The 23,537-nt window shown below is 38.6% G+C and overlaps 1 protein-coding gene across 1 annotated transcript in view; it reads left to right on the forward strand.

Moving 5' to 3' along the window:
• gramd4a (GRAM domain containing 4a) overlaps nt 1-14,380 on the forward strand; it is a 38,875-nt gene extending 24,495 nt beyond the window's left edge. The window contains exons 10-19 of the mRNA XM_060889083.1: nt 185-233; nt 365-436; nt 4,715-4,758; nt 5,226-5,335; nt 5,597-5,751; nt 9,565-9,709; nt 9,793-9,886; nt 11,055-11,145; nt 11,244-11,312; nt 11,580-14,380. Of these exons, the coding sequence (XP_060745066.1) occupies nt 185-233; nt 365-436; nt 4,715-4,758; nt 5,226-5,335; nt 5,597-5,751; nt 9,565-9,709; nt 9,793-9,886; nt 11,055-11,145; nt 11,244-11,312; nt 11,580-11,678 (928 nt within the window). The 3' untranslated portion in view covers nt 11,679-14,380. The remainder of the gene's footprint in view (nt 1-184; nt 234-364; nt 437-4,714; nt 4,759-5,225; nt 5,336-5,596; nt 5,752-9,564; nt 9,710-9,792; nt 9,887-11,054; nt 11,146-11,243; nt 11,313-11,579) is intronic.
• Nucleotides 14,381-23,537: the final 9,157 nt, after the last annotated feature.

The following is a 23,537-nucleotide window of genomic DNA, read 5'->3' on the forward strand; positions in this document are numbered from 1 at the left end:
AGACAATGTACCAGTGTGTGTGTGAATCTGTGTGTGGGCTAGAATGAGTTAAAAAGGAAGTATGCTTGCTGCTTGTCCAAAGACAAAATATCAGACATTAGATACCTTTCTGTCTGACGTACAGCAGGAGTGTGTGTTAGAGATGTTTGAGCACCGTTAATGTCTGTTATTTCCATTTTTTCAGAGGATGGAGAATTCAGTGGAGTATCGTGCCTGAGGTTTCTGAACCTGTGGTAGGTTTTATTTACTGGTAACAGCCTGCCAATCCAGTGTGTCTGTGTGTGTGTGTGTGTGTGTGTGTGTCTGTGTGTGTGTGTGTGTGTATTCTACATTTTTTTCCTTCACTGTCTCTTTCTGTATTTAGGAACCTCCAAAAGAAGACTTGACTGTGTCTGAAAAGTTTCAGTTAGTTCTTGATGTTGCACAAAAAGCACAGGTACCTTTTATTATTATTATTATTATTATTATTATTATTATTAGGGCCTGAGCACCGAATGGTGCGAAGCCCTATTGTTTTTCCTCGGGAGTATTATTTTTTTTTTTATTTTTTTTTTTTTATTTTTTTTATTTTTTTTTTTTTTTCCCACACATTGGCCAATTGGGGTCCCTTAACATGCTCGAAAACTCTTGAAATTTGGCACACACGTCAGAGTCGCGCGACACTAGGATTGGACAAAGGTTGGAATACGGGCGTGGCAGGGGGGCTCTGTAGCGCCCCCTGTAATGCAAAAACAAACATTGGTGCACAGATCGGGCAATTATGTACGCACATGTACGAGAGTTGGTACGCATATAGATCTCATCGACCCGAACAACTTTCGCGCTCTAAACTATGAGCTCCGCCCAACAGGAAGTCGGCCATTTTGGATTGTTTTATAAGTGCATGCGGTGAACTTTTAAATACTCCTCCTAGGGAATTCATGCGATTGACATCAAACGTTGTGAACATGATGCCAAGACATTGCACTTGCTAAATTGCGAAGGGATTTTTGATATCTCGAACGGTGCTGCCATGGCGAGGCGACAAAATTATGGCGAATTCAGAGAAACAGGAAGTGTCTAATATCTAAAGCAAAAAATGTCTTATTGGGATGACACGCGGTGTGTATGTTCGGCCAAGGATTCCGATCGCATCGATGTGCCTATTGTGAATCTCGGACATAGCGCCACCAACAGGCGCCAGGAAGTGTGTCAGTCACAACAGTTGCATGTGGTGAACTTTTAAATACTCCTCCTAGGGAATTCATGCGATTGACACCAAAAGTGGTGAACATGATACCGAGACATTGCACTTGCTAAATTGCGAAGGGATTTTTGATATCTCGAACGGTGCTGCCATGGCGAGGCGACAAAGTTATGGCGAATTCAGAGAAACAGAAAGTGTCTAATATCTAAAGCAAAAAATGTCTTATTGTGATGACACGCGGTGTGTATGTTCGGCCAAGGATTCCGATCGCATCGATGTGCTTATTGTGAGTCCCGGGTATAGCGCCACCAACAGGCCCCAGGAAGTGTGTCAGTCACAAAGGTGGATTTTTTCACAGTTGCATGCAATGAACTTTTAAATACTCCTCCTAGAGGATTCATGCGATTGACACCAAAAGTGGTGAACATGATGCCGAGACATTGCACTTGCTAAATTGCGAAGGGATTTTTGATATCTCGAACGGTGCTGCCATGGCGAGGCGACTAAGTTATGGCGAATTCAGAGAAACAGGAAGTGTCTAATATCTAAAGCAAAAAATGTCTTATTGGGAAGACACGCGGTGTTTATGTTCGGCCAAGGATTCCAATCGCATCGATGTGCCTGTTGTGAATCTCGGACATAGCGCCACCAACAGGCACCAGGAAGTGTGTCAGTCACAAAGGTGGATTTTTTCACAGTTGCATGCAATGGACTTTCAAATACTCCTCCTAGGGAATTCATGCAATTGACATCAAACGTGGTGAACATGATGCCGAGACATTGCACTTGCTAAATTGCTAAGGGATTTTTGATATCTCGAACGGTGCTGCCATGGCGAGGCGACAAAGTTATGGCGAATTCAGAGAAACAGAAAGTGTCTAATATCTAAAGCAAAAAATGTCTTATTGTGATGACACGCGGTGTGTATGTTCGGCCAAGGATTCCGATCGCATCTATGTGCTTATTGTGAGTCCCAGGTATAGCGCCACCAACAGGCCCCAGGAAGTGTGTCAGTCACAAAGGTGGATTTTTTGTCAGCTTCATGCGGTAAACTTTTAAATACTCCTCCTAGGGGATTCATGCAATTGAGACCAGACTTGGCCACCATGACGCAGAGATATTGCAGATACGAAATTGCGAACGGATTTTTGATATCTCAAACACTGTTGCCATGGCATCGTGTCAAAGTTTACTTTTATTTCAGGCATATTTAAGGCTTTTGGCGTGCTTGTATTAACTTGAAATTTGACACATACATCACATTTGTCGGCTGTTAAGTGTGGACAAAAAGGTCAGACAAAGGTGTGTCTCTTAAGTGGCTCACTAGCGCCCCCATTTCTCTATAATGTGGGGTTTCATTTACCTACAGTCCCCAAATGGGTCAGTAACAACATAAAATAGTCCACTGATATTTACCCACTTGATGCACTTGCCCACCGTGCATTGTTTTCTGGAAGGCACCGTATAGCGATGAACAAATGTGCGAAGGCCCGTCATCGCTGCTTGCAGCTATATTTATTATTATTATTAGGGCCTGAGCACCGAATGGTGCGAAGCCCTATTGTTTTTCCTCGGGAGTATTATTTTATTTTTTTTTTTTATTTTTTTTTTTTCCCACACATTGGCCAATTGGGGTCCCTTAACATGCTCGAAAACTCTTGAAATTTGGCACACACGTCAGAGTCGCGCGACACTAGGATTGGACAAAGGTTGGAATACGGGCGTGGCAGGGGGGCTCTGTAGCGCCCCCTGTAATGCAAAAACAAACATTGGTGCACAGATCGGGCAATTATGTACGCACATGTACGAGAGTTGGTACGCATATAGATCTCATCGACCCGAACAACTTTCGCGCTCTAAACTATGAGCTCCGCCCAACAGGAAGTCGGCCATTTTGGATTGTTTTATAAGTGCATGCGGTGAACTTTTAAATACTCCTCCTAGGGAATTCATGCGATTGACATCAAACGTTGTGAACATGATGCCGAGACATTGCACTTGCTAAATTGCGAAGGGATTTTTGATATCTCGAACGGTGCTGCCATGGCGAGGCGACAAAGTTATGGCGAATTCAGAGAAACAGGAAGTGTCTAATATCTAAAGCAAAAAATGTCTTATTGGGATGACACGCGGTGTGTATGTTCGGCCAAGGATTCCGATCGCATCGATGTGCTTATTGTGAATCTCGGACATAGCGCCACCAACAGGCGCCAGGAAGTGTGTCAGTCACAACAGTTGCATGTGGTGAACTTTTAAATACTCCTCCTAGGGAATTCATGCGATTGACACCAAAAGTGGTGAACATGATGCCAAGACATTGCACTTGCTAAATTGCGAAGGGATTTTTGATATCTCGAACGGTGCTGCCATGGCGAGGCGACAAAGTTATGGCGAATTCAGAGAAACAGAAAGTGTCTAATATCTAAAGCAAAAAATGTCTTATTGGGAAGACACGCGGTGTTTATGTTCGGCCAAGGATTCCGATCGCATCGATATGCCTGTTGTGAATCTCGGACATAGCGCCACCAACAGGCACCAGGAAGTGTGTCAGTCACAAAGGTGGATTTTTTCACAGTTGCATGCAATGGACTTTTATATACTCCTCCTAGGGAATTCATGCGATTGACATCAAACGTGGTGAACATGATGCCGAGACATTGCACTTGCTAAATTGCGAAGGGATTTTTGATATCTCGAACGGTGCTGCCATGGCGAGGCGACAAAGTTATGGCGAATTCAGAGAAACAGAAAGCGTCTAATATCTAAAGCAAAAAATGTCTTATTGTGATGACACGCGGTGTGTATGTTCGGCCAAGGATTCCGATCGCATCTATGTGCTTATTGTGAGTCCCAGGTATAGCGCCACCAACAGGCCCCAGGAAGTGTGTCAGTCACAAAGGTGGATTTTTTGTCAGCTTCATGCGGTAAACTTTTAAATACTCCTCCTAGGGGATTCATGCAATTGAGACCAGACTTGGCCACCATGACGCAGAGATATTGCAGATGCGAAATTGCGAACGGATTTTTGATATCTCAAACACTGTTGCCATGGCATCGTGTCAAAGTTTACTTTTATTTCAGGCATATTTAAGGCTTTTGGCGTGCTTGTATTAACTTGAAATTTGACACATACATCACATTTGTCGGCTGTTAAGTGTGGACAAAAAGGTCAGACAAAGGTGTGTCTCTTAAGTGGCTCACTAGCGCCCCCATTTCTCTATAATGTGGGGCTTCATTTACCTACAGTCCCCAAATGGGTCAGTAACAACATAAAATAGTCCACTGATATTTACCCACTTGATGCACTTGCCCACCGTGCATTGTTTTCTGGAAGGCAGCGTATAGCGATGAACAAATGTGCGAAGGCCCGTCATCGCTGCTTGCAGCTATATTTATTATTATTATTATTATCTAAAATGTGGAATAACATTTTTAAACTTTGGAGTGCTCTTGAAGCTAAATTCATTTTCACCTCAAAGCAAATTTACAATTCTCATGTTTTTCTTCATGTGGTTTGAATTTCTACAGAATCTTTTCGGAAAGATGGCTGACGTGTTGGAAAAAATCAAAAAGTAAGTCACACGATGTTACAACCTACCAGCAGATATTCACTGTTATAACGATGTACCTATGGACTGCATTCACATATTAACTCAGCATTCGTTAGTCACACTAAAAACATGTACAACATTATTTTCATTCAAGAGGGTACAAGGGGAATGACAAGCTGTACGTAGCAGCATGTGGACTACAAATGACTACAGAAAATTATTGCCATGCATAAAGAAGATGTCATTTCACTCTTATTTCTCTGTAGTCTCATAAAAGTGGGTAGTTAGAGAGGAATAAATTGCGCAATTGTCACATGGAATATTTGACACATAACAGTAATTAATCTCTGTGGCATATTTTAAGAATGTTAGAGAGAAACATATCTGCAGGTTTCTATTTGCTTGGTTATGGAAATAGAAAGGTTATTGAGGATATTTTCTGTGGGTGAAATGTGTGTGTGTGTGTGTGTGTTTAAAACTTGTTTCAGTCTGTTCATGTGGGTGCAGCCTGAGATCACACAGAAGCTGTATATTGGTCTGTGGGTGGCCTTTATCTCCTCGTGCGTCCTGCCTTATAAACTCATGGGCTTTCTTATAGGTAAGTGCATGCACACATTCTCTCTCTATCTTTCTCTCTTCTTCATACACACAGTGATAAAAACAGAAATTGATATATACACTCCAAGTCACAATGAAACGTCCACAAATCCACATGCATGTTTATTGATCTGCATTAACTCTCACATTCCCAGGCAATATGAACCAGTGTATTATCTACATCCATACACACACAAAAGAGTATACGTTATTTGTAATAAATTTGTGTATTATACAGTAGGTGTATGCTTTCCTCTGACAGGGCTGTATGCAGGCATCAAATTCTTCATCATCGACTTCCTGTTTAAAAGCTGTCCCAAACTTCGGGACAAGTATGACACGCCGTACATCGTGTGGAATAACCTGCCTACAGACCCCCAGCTTAAAGAGCGCAGCAATGCCACCATGTCCAGACGGGTATGACGCCCATAATCTCACGCTCTGTTCCGAGAACAAAAAATATGTACTCTGTTTTTCCCAGTTTCACGAGTATCACACTCGTGTTTGCTTTGCAACCCATTAGAAGTAGAGAATATTTAAAACAAAAAAAAAAAATAGTTAAAGTCACGATTATTAAATATTTTTAAAGATTCAATTCTTATCAAAATATTCATGGACAATTACCACACACCAAATGTCGATTTCTTGTCAAATATTGCCTGCGTATCTTCAAAATATGTTTGGGTGACATTAATGGAACAGTTAATATATGCATGATCGTGTGTGTGCATGTGTGTGTAGTGTGTGTGGGTGGGTGTATGTGGGTGTGTGAAAGAGATCATCATGAGGAGACACTGACTGATTCCTCCATCCTTCAGTGCAGCTCTGAGTTTGTGTGTCACACTACTCTTCTGTGCTTTCTCTCTCTTTCTCTCTCTTTCTCTCTCTCTCAGCTGTCTGGGTGTGAGAAGGTAGGGATGCTGGTGAACTTGCTAGTGCGTGTGTGCGCGTGTGTGTGTGTGTGATACCACCAGATCACCTTCCTATTTACCTGTCTGTGCGAGCGAATGTGTTTTTAATGGACACGCACCTTGTGCCATGACTGGTGTCTGTGCACATATGGATCACAATGCCTCATGTTTATCAGCTGCTATTTATCTTTGGTCTTTAAAAAAAACTTTATGTAATAATACAGGACTGTTATATTTCTTGAAATGAGCCTGTAATATTTGGTTACTTTTCTAAAGGCATTTTGGGTCCATTTTCACAGACAGCCTCCTGTATATGATTCTCATGTGTAGGTATACGTACATGTATGCGCTATTTAGAATTTTCTATATTATACTGTAAGACTCTTTTCTTGACCTCAGCAAGGTGATGTACATTTTATAATAATATTTTGCATCAGCCTAAAGGTTGTGTTTATACAGGGTAGGGAAACATGCAAAACTGATGACAAGCTCTAAAAAAGGAGACAGTGTGAACAGAAGATTCTTTCACAAGATCAAAATAACATCAGCTTTGCATGTTTGCCCTAATCCATATGCATTTCTAGATAAAAGTCTGAAATAAAATGCAAAGTCAATGCAAATAGATCGCACTGTGCCTGGAAGTCACAGCAGGGAATGTGTGTGTAAATGAACATGACAGAGGAGCAAGTATGAAATCTGCTTGATTAAATCATTCCATGACTGTTTTTAATACATTTCTAAGATTGTTAAAGTTTTTTTATTTTATTTTTTATATAAGATCACGAGTACCTTGATAGTATGCACATATTGTCACTGAAAATGCTCAGACATAGCACCCTTAAGTTCTTTTTAGAAACCAGACATTGTTCTTTTAGCTAGTGTAACTATCAGACACACACACGACACTAATAACAGCCAAGAGAAGAAGAAGCCTTTATTTTTGTCACATAAACATTACAGAACAGAGAAATTCTTTCTTCACATATCACAACTTTAAAGGGTTGTGAGCAGAGCACAGGGTCAGCCATCATACAGTGCCACCGGAGGGTTAACAGAGGCGGCTTAGCAGTGCTGGGGCTTGAACCCCAATCCTCTGATCAACAACCCAGGGCCTTAACTGCTAAAGCCACCAACAGCCCAAAACGATTCGCTAGCTTAGGTTTTCTCCTTAATTTATTTCTCCTCAATTTATATTTGGAACTGTAAATAAGTTCTGGGTTTTCAAACAATATAATAACAAAATATTGGCAAAAGGTCGGCACAATAAATCTGTTTAATCAGGAAAGCACCAACGAGTGTTCCAAATTCATATACTCAAGAAGCACATGTGAGCAACGCCACAGTCAGAAACAGCGCTGAAGTGAACACAAAGAAAACAAGTAAGCGCTGGAGAGACATTAGTGGGATACAACAACCATGAGAGCGGTTGAAATCAAGGGGTTTAGCAACAGCTAATAATAGTTTAATTTCAATACGAATTACAGTATAACAATATTTTTTTGCTGAGAGAAGAGCAATAAAATCCAAAACAATAAAAAAACAACCAAATCTGTTACATAAAAGTGTAAACCAACTCAGCTAATGCATTCAGTATTTAAAGCTAATTAAATACTCATTTGCCTGCCAATCACCTCTCCATATGTTTCACTTTTAAATACTGAAGCCATTAGTAGAAGTGGTGTACATTTTTATTTAACTTTTATTTTTTTATACACAGCATCCTTGCTTAATTGTTTTCATTATCGGAACAGTTGTTAACATTTTTCGGGAAGTGCACTTTATTCGATTTTGTGTGAAAGGTTAATTCAGACTAACGTGTGAGTGTTCAAATATCAATGAGATTATATTTCCTTGTAGAGTTCTTTACATCAATAGGGAACTTAGTGTGGTTGCTCTGTTCAGTGACTTGCAAAATAGTCTTACAAACCAAAGTGAAAACTAATCATGATTGTGGATAGTGTTTCAGCCTGAAATAGTTCTAAATAATCACGAAGCCTATCAAAACAAAGAAATTAATCAGAAAAGTTCTCAAAATGACATTTTATTATTACAGCTGTAAAAAGATTTTAGAGATTAACTTAACATTTACAGTCTAATGGCTACAGATTTAAATACGTTTTCCTTCATGTTTACCTTATTATCACCTCCTTTACACTCTTTTGTTTTATATTAATATTATATTTACTATAGTTACTTATCATCGTTTCTTGGTGGAATGATACTAGAGTTTAGTAAGAAACTTTACAGCCTGACGGACTGGCGAGTACAGAAGCCGTGTAATTTCTGATTGGCTGGATGTTGATGCATCATTAGGGTTTGTTTCTTTGTTTACAGTGTCTGAATTTTATTTTCGGAGTAATCTAATATAGACCGAATATGTAATAACAAAGTGAATTTTACAGAAAATACTGTATGTCTTTGTAATAAAGCACATAGGAATCTGTTATTAACTGTTACTGGTGAAATGTCACCCGTAGCTATACCTGTCCTATTAGGCGTGTATAGAGTTGAGGAAGTTCATTAATATTCCCTTTTTCATGTAGGAAAGTCGCTTTAGATCTCATAGCGCTAATAGGAATAGAATAGAGAGCTTGAGTGTGAGCTCTGTAGCAGTGACAAGCATGACCACTTTCCTAAGACCAATTAGTTTAATTAGTGTTAAATCAACAGCATACTTACTAACTCTCATACAAATCAACTCCATTTTTATTGGCACCCTTCATTATTATATGCATGTATAAACTGAATAACATTTCCATTGAGGTAGCTTAAACATATGGAGAACCCACATTGTTGTATTTCAGCTAGATTGGTTGCCAAACTACTGTCCTGTCTTGGAGTGAATACCAGCACTGAGTCTCTTCTAAAAAAAAGGTTGGAGAAACTTCTGGATAAATTATTTAATTTAAAAAAAACAAAAAAAAAAACAAGGATTAATAAAGAATCATATATTTCTGACATTTCTCCATTTGTTTAAGGGAAAAATGAAATCAGTGTCTGTAATATTCATACTTTACAATCGCTTTTGCCCATTCTCTTGAAGGGTGCCATTAATTTTGGAGTAATGTACATCTGCTGGGTGCTGGCTAAACTGACTGAAATACACATCTCACTCACATGAATTCACCCAAATACTAAACACACTATCATTTGGAGCTGTGTCTTCTTGGATGCTCAGCTTGATAAGAGTTTATTTTTTAGGAGACTTGGTTTGTGCAGCATGGTTAAGATCGAAAAACAGAGGGAGATGTAGATACAAAAGAAAATGGAATTCTGTTTCTGTGCTTGAATTCTTTCTGGGGGGTTTTTATGTGCGCAGATCCCGCCGGTGGTGTCACGGAGTAGCTTAGCAACCATTCCCTCAGGAATGAGCAGAGAGGACGACAGTGGCCGCTCACATAACACCAAGAGAGGAGCCTTCCATGAGATCTTCAACCTGGCAGAGACAGAAAGGCCGCTCCCTGGTGCGCTAAAGAAAGGCATTGCCAATACCGTTACCACTGTATGTCTGTTATTTGAAATAATTGTCTGTGTTTTGTGTTCACAGTGTGTGAGAACGGATGGAGGTGTTGTTTGATCAATCGGGACCGAAAAATGCCCACTGACTACATTCGCAACGGTCTGCTCTATGTTACTGAAAAGTAAGAAGACTTTCCACATACTGTATAGTGTCATTTTTCTTGTTAACTTAATGAACCATGTTGCTGCCATTATCAAGAAACCTAAAAGAAAACCACAAGTGTTCACATACTGTATGATAGCTAAAAATAAATGGTTACTATATTATGTAGAGATATGTACACCTGATCATCACACTCACATGTGGTGTTTGAATTTACAGTTGCAAATTGAATCCTGTGCAGTTAATAATCTCCACTCTTGTGGGAAAGCTTTGAACTAGATTTTGGAGCTCATTTAACCTGTACTAATGTTATATGGGGGGCACGGTGGCTTGGTGGTTAGCATGTTCGCCTCACACCTCCAGGGTTGGGGGTTCGATTCCCGCCTCCGCCTTGTGTGTGTGGAGTTTGCATGTTCTCCCCGTGCCTCTGGGGTTTCCTCCGGGTACTCCGGTTTCCTCCCCCGGTCCAAAGACATGCATGGTAGGTTGATTGGCATCAACCTATAAGCGGTAGAAAATGAGTGAGTGAGTGAGAGTAATGTTATATGTAAAGACCTGGGGTGCAGTCAGTGTTCCAGTTCATCCCAAAGGTGTTCAGTAGGGATGAGATCAGGGCTCACGGGACATTTAAGTTCTTCTACTGCAATCCACATCTTCGTGGAGCTTGCTTTGTGCACAGGGGCATTGTCATGCTGGAACATTTGGGCCTCCTAATTCCAGTGAAGGAAAAGTGTACCACTACAGTGGATATTACATGACATTCTAGACTAAAGTTTGTGGCAAACACATATGGGTGTCATGGTCAGTATGAGTGTATAACCACATTCAGTAAATAGATTCCAAACAGCCAAATTTCCTCCTACTGAAAAAAGTGTTGTTTTTTTTGTTTGTTTTTTGCAAATGCAAATACTATTATTACCTTCTAGCCTGTGTATTCATTTAAATTGGAATTATTTATATGATATAATGGCTCTGGTCTTATCAACAAGCTCTTTATGCATAGACTTTTAATTATGTATAAAAAACATCTATCTATCTATCTATCTATCTATCTATCTATCTATCTATCTATCTATCTGTCTATCTGTCTATCTGTCTGTCTGTCTGTCTGTCTGTCTGTCTGTCTGTCTATCCATCCATCCATCCATCCATTCTTATTGATGTTTAATGCGACAATTCCTTCTCAGCTACTTGTGTTTTGAGAGCTCCAGTTCCAGATCAGGCTCATCCAAAAAGAATAAAGTCATAAAGCTTGAGGACATCACAGATATCCAAAAGGTAACCTAGGATTTAAATCTCAGTTCATGTATGAGGTGATTTCGATACAAATATGCGTGTAAGTTTGATCGTTTTTTCTGGATCTCTGTTTTCCGTAGTATAAGGTTTTGTCTGTTTTGCCTGGGTCAGGAATGGGAATCTCTATCGCCACACCCTCAACACAGAAGGTAAGCTTTGGATTTTATTTAGAACAAAGCTATGTGTGATCGTGTTTTTCTCAGATAATAGGCTGTAATCTGGTGGTAAGGCACTGAACTGTACAGCGTTCATTTCTCTTTCTTCCTTCTTCTTAAATATCCAGTTTCAGCATTTTTAAATTGTCACTATACCTGTTTTAATTGCACCATTTTAGAGATACCTTAGGAAGACTGTGGCTTTCAATAACTTCAGATTATTCCATCAGCCTCGGTTCATGAATGTCTTCCTTCTTTCAGCCCTTGGTGTTCGGTGCCATGATCCACAGAGACGAGGCCTTCGAGGCGATCTTCACACAGTACATGAAGATTGTTACCACAGGCTGCCATGAGACCTAGTGCATCATTGACCCTACGGAGAAGCTTTCACTTCTCTCTCTCACTCATCTCTGGTTCCTGTCTCAATGAGCAGGCTGGAACTGAGCAGTTTAGTCGAACTCAGCCTAGATGATCTCACGTGATGGTTGAGAGCGAACAGCAGCACATTCCTGTGGAGCTCAGGAGGCTGGACCTCCTCACCTGCCTGACTACACACTCTCTGAGGAGCGAGTGTAGAGCTGCATATAGACTTTAGTGGTACACGTTTCTCAACACTTTTTTTCTGCCGTTCTGATTCGGTGTGTTTATTTGTCAAGACTTTGCTTCGTAATGTCTGTCAGGAAAGCGTGCACGTTGATCACTAACACCATGCAAAATTACTGATAAAGCCTGTTCGTGTTAGTTTACATGGTTGCTTTCACAAACACACAACACAGTCATACAAGCACAGTTGACTCAACCTTCATTAACACTCTTTTAACTGTAGCACAACCATTATCAAAGCTGTTTCAGGATGTTGAATTGGAATTCACTGATTAATAAACCTACTATGTTTAGATACAGAAGTATTATAATCACCTTACAGAAAGTAATAGTAGAAGTCATTAATACAAGGAGTCATTAATTTCCAGGAGCAAGTAGCGGATCTAGATTTTATTAAAGCTAAGTCTGATAGATTCTCCAAAGATGAGGTAAAGCCAGCCGTATAACGATGTGATGTATGGAGTTATGGAGTTATATTAACTGAACACACACCACCTCCTTGTCTCCTTACAACTATCCATCACCCAACCCAATCTTTAGTGTGCTCCGAGTACTCTTTTCTTTTACAACTCCACTCTCACACACACCATGTCATTTAGTTCAGGGCGAGCTCTGCACTCACAAACCACTGTCATGTACATGGCTGAATGTGAATATGAGGATTTCATCTGAGCACCTTTTTTTGAAGTATAAATACCAGATCAGTTCATCTTCAAACGCCACACTGCAACGCTAGACGCTGAACCAGAAACTAACATCAGCTCAACGCACCACTGGCATATGATATGAGATGCATTCTGTCATTTTAAATCTGGAGTTGCAGCAGGTTTATTAAGTAGAGACCATAATCTGTATCAAAAGCTTGCTCGAAGGCTGGTTCGGGCGCTCAGAGAAAATCTCGGCTTTCATACTGGGTCAATATTGTTGTGAAATTCAAACAAATATCGACTGAACCTCAAGCAAGGGATAAGGCATTTACTGCCTTTTAGAATGCTGCCGTCATATCCAGATGCTAGTAAGTATTTGTCTCTCTCATCCTCCTCTCCTTTTAGTTACTCGTTACAGCACAATCCCTTGAAGGCACAGCACAGTTGAAGGCAAAGAACAGTTTAGTTCAACTGGCTGAAAAGTAGCATTTCTCTCATACAGTATGTCTGAAAAGTGTTAATATCTCCTTATGCTTGCTTTCATTCTCTAACTGTAAGACTGCACACTTTGAGGCCTCACAGCTACTGTACAGAGTCTCAGGTTCAATCCCGAGCCTTTTTACTGTCTGTGTGCATGTTCTCTTAGTGTCTGCATAGGCTTCCTCTTGGATCTCTGATTTTCCCCCAAAAAAACATACTAGTATCCAGTGCTATTTTATCAACCGTGATATTTCCATTAGCATCAAGCCGAGACTTTCTTTTGTGCCAAAAGTATTCAAATGGGCTTCTGGGTTACAGTGACTCACAATGATGGAGTAGGTCACATATGTTTATAACAGCAGAGTGCTAGACTGTGTGAGTGTGAGTTGTATGATTGGATGAGAGTGTGTGTCGAAATGCAAATATTCATCCTGAGCAAATGTCACGTCATGTAGTTTTTGATTAACATGTTTTCATTGGAGATTTATTTTACACTTTGCTACTGATTATCCTGACCACTGACGACATCAGCCGTATGGTATTGAATGTACAGTAATCTGAGCAACCAGTGTTAGCGATCAGAAGGTAATGAGTTTAAATCTCAGCACTGCCCAAGACCCACGCTAAAAACCTTTAACTCGCAACACACTCAGATGGAAGCTTGCTTCATTTTCTGCACACTTTAGCTAACAGCGTCCGTAAAGTGAGTCCATATAAATTTCCCAAAGCTTTTAACATGGCTCTTTGTAGTCGATAATCATCTTTTTCTGACTGGAGTTGATTTCTGGTCCAAGTCCTGCACTTGCACTAAAAAAATGCACAGATTATTTTGTCTGAAAACTAGTTTTGCCAAATATTTCTTGTATTCTACTCTTCTTTCTCATTCATTTGATTTGTATTAGCCATGGTCTGTGTACAACATGTTTACAGGAAGGGTTAGTTAAAATTTATGTTGTGCCTCAGTTTGAACCAACAGGGATATGAGAACAGAGGCGAGATCCATCATGGGATGGTCAATGATTGTCACTGTGTTTCTCCAGTTCTGTGCTTACTGATATATTTGTTTTAACTGTGTGAAAATGTTTGCTAAATATTTTTTATAAGATTAGCACACAATATACTGAAGAAGTAGAAATTTATATTGTCGAGATGTGTGAATTATTATTCGCTATTACTGTTGCTGGAGTAAAACGGTAATTGAAGATAAGATAAAGGGTTTCATATACAGTGCAATGCAGTAACATTAGAACCACTTTTATTTTTTTTTGTTGTTTCTTTTGTGTTGTTTTTTTTTTAGAGAACTGTGTCTGTTATAAAATCTTAATGTGTTGTACATTTTGTAATGCAGTAAATTAAAAAAAGTTAAAGGATGTCCGACTTTTCTTCTGTTAAAATTCTACTAATATAATGTTAAAGCCCATAATCTTTTGGGTTTTGCAGCCCGGGACACTGACCCTCAAGTCTGATTTATTTTCTATTGCAGTTATGTCAGGAGTAGGGATTTAGGCTCATGGTATCTTAAGTCTGTAGCCTAGTGAACCAGAGTTCATGCATTCAATGATAGTGATTTAAGCACTTTTGTAGGTCGCTCTGGATAAGGGCATCTGCCAAATGATATAAATGGATGAGAAGGATGAGAAATCCATGACAGTAAGATTCGACTCTGAGTCGGTTCTCATATGGCTCACTGCCATTTTGAATCTAAATGAACAGAATTAGACATTACATTGTAGTTTAAAAGAAACCTAATTATTAAAATCTATTTAAAATCAGCAAGGTGCTGTCAGTGTGAATGGACACATACACTATGATTATCTGTGTTAATATTAACCTAACAATACCAGTAACCGGCTTTCATGCATAAGTTATTGCACCAGTCAAATGAAGTGGCTTTACTGTCATTTCAGCCTCATACAGCTGTTAGCTGTTGAGTTAAAAGTGAAATTTAACTATGTTTGTCCAGGAGCATAAAGTACACCAAACTTAATAAGACCTGCACAGAATGTGTGCAAATATGTACAAACAACACAGGATAGTATACAGTAAATACTAAATACAGACAATAGACACGGTAAGAGACAGTAAACACTGAACAGTTTACAGTTGTAGTCTGGATAAATGTCAGATTTGCAGTCACACTCAGGTCTTGGATATTGGTCCAAAATAAATTACCAGGTTTTTCAGACACTGCATTATGTGGTGATAATAATAATAATAATAATAATAATAATAATAATAATAATAATAATAATAATAATAATAATGACTTACTGTCTATTCATGTCCTCTCAGCTGCTGCCACTAGAGGGCATCCCAGGTTAGTCATAAAGTAGTTACACGTTATTGTAATTAACTCTTTATGGTGCTTAAACAAAAACAAACAAACAAACCAAAAACATGAGAAAAAGTCAGCTGTAATCTGAATTGATCCACAGACTATTCAATAATACAATAAAATAAAGAAAAATAAAATCCATTTGCTATTGGGTAAAGTTACTCTAGTGCAGCAGTGTTCATTTCTGACACTAGGTGTCGCTGTGACGCTGTGAATTCCTGTGAGAATCATAGACGGAGCTGCTTACACATGCTGACCAACATCACTCTTTTCTTTCTTTTATTATTATTATTATTATTATTATTATTATTATTATCTACGACCACAGAATACTCTAACTATTTACAGATATTAATACTATTAGATAATGTGATTATGTAATGATAAAAAATAAACAATAAAAACATTTATTATACTTCAGTATTAAGCTTGTGTTACTGTCTGTGTGATACAGGATACAGATACAGGACACAGGAGTGTATACATAATAATAATAATAATAATAATAATAATAATAATAATAATAATAATAATAATAATAATAATAAATACAATTATAATAACAATAGTAACCATTAAGAACGTTCAATTAATTAGCCAGAGGAAAACCTCCAAAACTACAAAAAAACAGCTTTTTTTTTTATATTTATATGTAATAATTACACTGTATGACACAGTAACCAAGTCCTGAGAAACCAGATTAAATGATTTCTAAAGATAAACAGTGTTTGGGACTGTCAGACTGTTAGAGGAAATGTATTCCCGAGTTGAGGTGTTATCAAAGGAATGGCTTGATCTCTGAGACTACAGGGATTAGATGGAGGGATAGCGAACAAGGCTTAAGATGACAATCTAAGAGTATGATGGAGTTAGTAGAACGGAAAAGGTCACAGAGATGGAAGAAGAGCCAGACTTTGAAAGGAATTATGGATGAAAAAGAAACCAGTGAAGAGTCTGGAGGCTTTTGTCAGGATGTGGAACACAGATACATTATACTGTACTTCCTTATACCTACAATGCTTTCTGATTGGAAAAAGGGAAACGTACCACTGTTTTCCATTTTATCTGATACAAATTTCAACTCCAAAGGGTTAATGTGCCTGTACTGTAGTATGCAACCATTGTAACCGATATTATGTATTATTTTATGACAGTTAGGAATAGATTTACAGATAAAATGTAATTGAATTGAATAGAATAGAAAGTTGTTGGTCTACATTCTACATGAATGAGCAACTGTTTTATAGGATTGGCTTAATAATGATGCATTTTGGGGGCATTTCTATTTATTTTTAAGCTTGACAGCCATATCATTTTTGCATATCAGCTCAATTTGGAACTTAACTGTCCGTACCTGATAATCACTGTGTTAACTGTGACCATGTGTGCAGAAGAATACGAGCAGAAAAACTGTGGTTGTTGTGAGCAAATGATTTGTCTATTTATTATTCTTGTGGTAAAGTTAGGTTATTAAATATTCACTGCATTTGCACTTTCCATTCTAACAGAATTTAAGAAAAGTCTTCGGAATCATTTTCATCCACATTTACATTTTAGCATAACTATACAAATTCATTCATGTCAACATTCATTTATGTTGTTTGTTTATTCATAGGATCCTATCCTGTTGGAAAATATCTCTCCAACTGTTTAAAGGTCTTCATAAACCAATATGAAAAGAATTTGTGCTATTTTGTTTATTATTATTATTATTATTATTATTATTATTATTATTATTATTATTATTATTATTATTGTGAATCAGAAAGTGCCACCAGCATTAAAATATATAAAGACGCATGAATCAGTAGATATGCAAAGGTGGTGTGTGTATTCAAACAATTTAATGTCCAAGTTTTTAATATCTATAGAGTGCGCTATTTAGAATAGACTTTAATTCAATCTCCTGTCTAAAAATTAATCAAACTTAATTAGCTGACATCTCTTTTCAATTCAAAATCAAACAAGGAATACAGAAAAAATATGTGTGTGTGTGTGTGTGTGTGTGTGAGAGAGTGAGAGAGAGAGAGAGAGAGAGAGAGAGAGAGAGAGAGAGAGAGAGAGAGAACTAGAGAATTCTAATTACTTTACAAGGAGGACACCTGCTTGAAAATAGACGCATGAATCAGTAGATATGCAAAGGTGGCAAAATGTGCAAGTGCAGAAAACCTTGGTGTGACTTTTAACAACGACTTGTGGTCAAAGAGCAACATGTCCTCTAACTATCATCTATCTATTTCTATGTCTGTATAAAGTTACATATATAATGGCTTGTTTCTTACCTTTCTACTTGTGTAGGATGAAGCTTCCAGTCTTTCTCACGCTTGCTAGACAGGAATTTGCAATCTGGTGTTGATCTTTAAGAGCTCCTGTAGACACAAGCTGTAAAAGAAAATGTTTGTGAATCTACCAAATGAACCAGAAATGGAGTATTAAGGACATTTAGCAGTAGTTTTTTAAATCTCATTTTATACAGCTGAGCAATTGAGGTTTAAGGGCCTTGCTCAAGAGCCCAGCAGTGGCAGCTTGGTGGACCTTGGATTCAAACTTCAGCACATTACAGTCAGTAGTCCAACACCTTAACCACTAAGCTACATCCATAACACAAAGAGTATTTACAAAAACGGTAAATAACTACATCCATTTGGACAGCTGGTTCCTGCCCAGGGTTGCAAACTTTAATGTTTGGCTATAATTACAGTTTGTTTAGTATGTACTTAACTTAATGCACACAAGAAAAATATATTTAACATTTTCTTTTTTAGTAAAAGTAACAGCACGGATTGTTTACATGGCTGTAGTAAGATCTCATGGCTATTGCTGTAAAAAGAGCCCAGGTTGCGCTTTCTAACATCACCACTAGGTGCCACTGTTGTCAAACGAGAAAGCAAAACTTCGAGGTTTAAAAAAATGGATGTGTAAAAGAAGACTGAGCCTTCAGAAAGTGCTGCATTGTTTTATTATAGAGCGCAGAAGCGGCATTTTAAAAGGCTCTGTGGAGAATATAATCAAGCTTTTATTTAGTCCAAAGTTACAGCTAAATGACTTTCAATTCCAAACAGTTTGGGTGTTATTGTGCATTATAAAGGCTTACTTAGTCACTTAATCTCCATTGCTCAGTGCTGCTTACTTCAGCTATGCAGAAGCCTTATGTTATTTAACAAGGGGGTATTTGCATTAAATGTATAGAAAGCATTGCTATTCCTTCCCCAGAACACCACATCAGAATTTATTGCTTCTTATTTTGTTCTATTTGTTGAGTCCTACCTAGAACGCATCACTTTGCAGAACTTTTCTTACAACTTTACTGAATACAGATGACGTTACCGGCTCAGGGACAAATCCATAGCTCACAAGTAAAGTTCTTTGATTCAGACAGTGAGGAGATGATGACATATCTGAGCTCCCTGAGATCTCAGTAAAGCAGGCCTGGGAGTGTGGACTTCAAGGTCAAAGACATGACATGTAAGACATAATGCAGTAGTGTGTAGGTGCAAGAGTGCCCTGGGGAATATATCAGTGAGGATTCCATTTTGTCCCTTGCTATACCTTCAAACACTTCAAACAATTTGAAGCTTTAAATTTAACCTCAGCTACCTTCTAGATCTTGTCATGAGACATAGTGTGACATGGTGCATATTCTAAATTATGTCAAAGTCTTTAATATCTGTAGAGTGCGCTATCTCCTGTCTAAAAATTAATCAATCTTAATTAGCTGACCTCACTTTTCAATTCAAAAATCAAACAAGGAATACAGAAAAATGTTGTGTGTGTGTGTGTGTGTGTGTGTGTGTGTGTGTTAGAGAGAGAGAGAGAGAGAGAGAGAGAGAGAGAGGACTAATTCTAATTACTGCACAAAGAGGACACCTGCTTGATAATCGTCTTTAATGAAGGATCTGTGGTTTATTATATGAAAATAAAGGAGGCAGAAATTTCCTACCTGAACGCAACGTCCCCCTTTATCGTATTGCATTAATGGTATGTGAATGTCAAGATGAAATTGCTTGAAAAATCAAACAGCCCTGTGTTGACTTTGTAATATCAGAATAGTCCTCAACAGAACATTTTCTACCGCTTATCCGAACTACCTCGGGTCGCGGGGAGCCTGTGTCTATCTCAGGCGTCATCGGGCATCAAGGCAGGATACACCCTGGACGGAGTGCCAACCCATCGCAGGGCACACACACACACACTCTCATTCACTCACGCAATCACACACTACACACACACCGTGCCCCCATTCAACAGAACATGTCTCTGAAAAACTTCCTAATGGTCTAGCTGTAGTGTGCGTGAGGTCAATGTCCTGCTGCAGGCTGAAGAGATGTCCAGTCAGTTTATTGTTGGATCTGATTTGTGATGTTAGAAATCTTACTTTCATTGCCATCCATAGAGCCACAGAATCCATTCACAAATAAGGTGACATGCTTGTGCATTATGAAGAGAACATTTTTTTAATTTCACTTACTGTATCGCATGCACATATTAAGATAAAACAAAATTTATAACTTTGGTATTCTTACCAGTCTATACAGCTGCTTGCTTTTGCACCAAAAGCTTTAAGTTCATGCTGGTGTGTTGTTTTTGACAGATCTAACTATCGTAGATATTTTTCAGAATCAGGTTGACAGACAAAACTTTACACTTGAAAGCATTGGCCATTAAAATGACGAACAGCAAATCAATTCTAGACATTTTATCCCCTTTGAGTAACAGACTCTTGAGGATTTGGTGAAGTTCAAGGAACACTATGATTCCAAGCAAACAAATGTGTCTTTCAGTGGAATCTAGGTGACCCAAAAGTGACCCATATGAGACGAGTGTTTGTGTGGCATTTTAACTTTGGCTAAAATTGTCCCAGCTCTGAGATGATGTGTCTTCAAGCTCGAGTTTTGGCTGTGTACTGGCAGTAAGATGCAGAAGATTTCAACTCTGTCAATTGTGGGCCAGATGAAGTGATAAATGTCGGCCAGCATTAATTTATTACTCACTACACATTAGGGACATAAACTGTTAAAGCAACAACACACAGAACCAACAAACAATGATTTGCCTTTGCTCCTGATATTAAGTTTTAAAGTTATACATTTTATGTTACATATACAATATATGCAAATACCATGAAATTAAAACTGAGATTCATTCCATAGCCATGATTTCAAATCCAGTGTGCTAAAGTATAGCACCAAAAAAATCCATTTGTTTAGAGACTGTATGTCATGCTATGGTTGCCTCTGGATCTGATGCCCTGGAAGCTCAGAAGAAGCGATGAGCTTAAAACTGAACGGTTTAGAAATCAAGGCAGCAACAGTGTGTGAGGGAGTTAATGGCTCCCTGTGGAGCCGTGCTGAAAGTCCACTGTCTCACTACACCATTCTTTACCCAGGCACCGCTTGTCTAATTCTCTGGGGAGGAACAGATGTTGGGCTGTTTGATGAGCCCAATCAGACGCTCTGTGATGAAGAGAGGGTATTTTTAGTCGCTCTGGTAGACAGTGACATTGGCAGACCTCCTTCCTCTGCTTGTTCTGACAGGGTGGTTTGTAAATGTTCAGGAGTGTGTGTCAGTGTCCAGCGTGGCAAGATAGAGAGAGAGACAGACAGACAGACAGAGAGAGAGAGAGAGAGAGAGAGAGAGAGAGAGAGAGAGAAGCATGAAAGAAAGTACAGAGACATTAGAAGTACATACAAACCGCTGTGACGGAGGAAGGACAAGAGAGAGGACTCTAGTGGCTAATATCACCTGGAATCCAGACTGATGACAAAATGTTGAGTGATGAGTCACATCATAGTTTGAGATGAGGTGACCTGGCTACAGCATTAACAGGCCACATCAGATGCCTGACACTTCACGAAGAGCTCATATTTTATGTTAGAAGCGGCACACCAGCACAGGGACATGACCCAGAGTCATAACTCTACTGTGCACAGAATATATATCAGGCCAGTACACACACTACCATACAGATCATATAACAGGTTTATGAGTCAGGTTAACTATATCTATTTCTCAACTAGAACTATCTATAATGATTATTTGATAATAACATGTCATCACACACAAGAGTTTTATATGGACCCGTAATCAGTGATTTTTGAATGTAGAGGTTATTGTGGTATAAAAGCAGACCTTCAGTCTCATATGTACTTCACACAGTGTGATGGACACTTCTACTTGTCTCTCTTCCAGGGTTTTTGGACCACTCACAGGCTGCTTGTTTGAGCAGGATCTGGACACAATTAATACCAGCCATTCCAAATCTCAATTATACCCGAGAACGTTCCCCAATGTCCTGACCCTCATGTTAATCGCATGGTAATATATTCTGAAAGTCCAGCTCATCTTTTGACACATTCCTCATACAAAGGAGCTTAATACGTGCCATTTTCACTCTGTATTCTTACTTTATCCATTGATCCACTTTAGTTTGGTGAATTTCCATCTGAAGAGAATAATAAATATACTGTAGTTAGCATAGCCATATCCTTCACAATATGATACATTAGGAAAAAATACATATGTTGAAGAAATCTGGCATAACCTCTATCAATTGCAAGATATTTATATTCAACAGGAACATAGTCACATTTTTCATAAAGGTGCCAATATTGGAGAAAAAAATGTTTTGTTTTTTTTTTGCTTGTTTGTTGTTTTTTTTTTTTTTAGGAAAATCTCTGAAAATGTGGCAAAGAAATATCTTTAAATGTTCCTCATGCCAGATTTCCAAGCATGACTATTTTTCATTAATGTGGCAGTGAGTATATTTCTATCCTCCTACAGTATCACGGTCTCTTAATAAACATCATGTCCTCAGGAGGAACATTTGCAAGATATGTACATGTTACAGTAACTCAAGAATTTCATAAAGAGACTGTAGTAGGATAGAAATGTACGTCTTGTCAAAAAAAAAAACAACAACAAAAAAAAAACACAACTATGCAGTTTGAAGTGACTACGGTGTGTAAACACTTTTCTTAGTACACTAAATTCTTAGTAGTTGCGCAAAAGAAGCTGTTGTTGTGCTCGTCCAACGGATCATCCAATCTACATATTTTGAGTAGCACAGGTTTGAAGATAAAAGTTGAAAGAGTTTGGTCTATTGGTCCATTATCTGTAATTTTTATGAACATAATGAAAAAAATTAAATAAAAGAAAAAATACTGGCTGACAAAATTAATGCATGCATTTATACAGAAGAAATATATATGACCTCCTACCCGAAAGCTTTTATATATGCTATACTCTCACTCAGTAATGATGGTGAATTATGTTAGCTAATAATAATGATGAAGAGAAAAAATGATCTAAGTGAATATAGAAGCTAGCTAGCCAGTATTGTGTAGTTCTCTAAGGTGCACCATTACTCACTGACAGTTAGGGTGCTTTTAACTGTCTCTCAACAATGCGACACGGAGCTGTGTCATTAGCATTTCTGAATGACACAGCCTTGCCATTGTGTTTCCCCTCTGAACAGTTGTAAACGTCTGCACTGTGAAAAAGTGTACTCTCCCAGGGAGCCTGTCATTTGAATTCCCTCATGTGCATCAGCTTCTTTGGGAACGGCTTGGCAGCGGCGCTCGTGTTTCTGCTTGATGTCCTTTCATACACTTCACATTCCTGTGAGACTCATGACTTCTGATGTATGTGTTCTTGTCTCCTGTGTCCTGTCGAGGAAAGTTCACCACATTTCTGCTCACAGCTGGACACTGGCTTGGACCAAGCTGCCATTAGTATTCAGGTCTTCTGTGAGAAGAAGAAACAGCCTTCGGTTATAAACATGGGAATTAATAACGATTATAAAATACAATGTAGCTGCCATGGCTTTATGGTTCAAATCTTTTTTTTTTCTTTGTCGTAAGATTGCTAGGTGGCTAGCCAGGCCAAATCCTTCCGCTTTTTTCTGTTTTGACAGTCTGTCAATAACCCACCCCCCCTCATTATCTGTGTTCTGCTCTCTGAGGGAATAAATCCTACTCTTCTCAACATTTTTGATGTTAGCCCATCTCATTGTCGATCGCTAATGAGTAAGAGTTCTGTTTACCCAGCATGCCTACTGCATCAGTGCACATGGCTGATGCCTGTGTGGCTTTAATGATGTTGTTTTGTGTGAATATACTAGAAGAGGGAGTATTTGCTTCTAATCAACAGATGCTT

This window comes from Tachysurus vachellii, chromosome 16 (assembly GCF_030014155.1).
Source record: "Tachysurus vachellii isolate PV-2020 chromosome 16, HZAU_Pvac_v1, whole genome shotgun sequence".
NCBI lineage: Eukaryota > Metazoa > Chordata > Actinopteri > Siluriformes > Bagridae > Tachysurus > Tachysurus vachellii.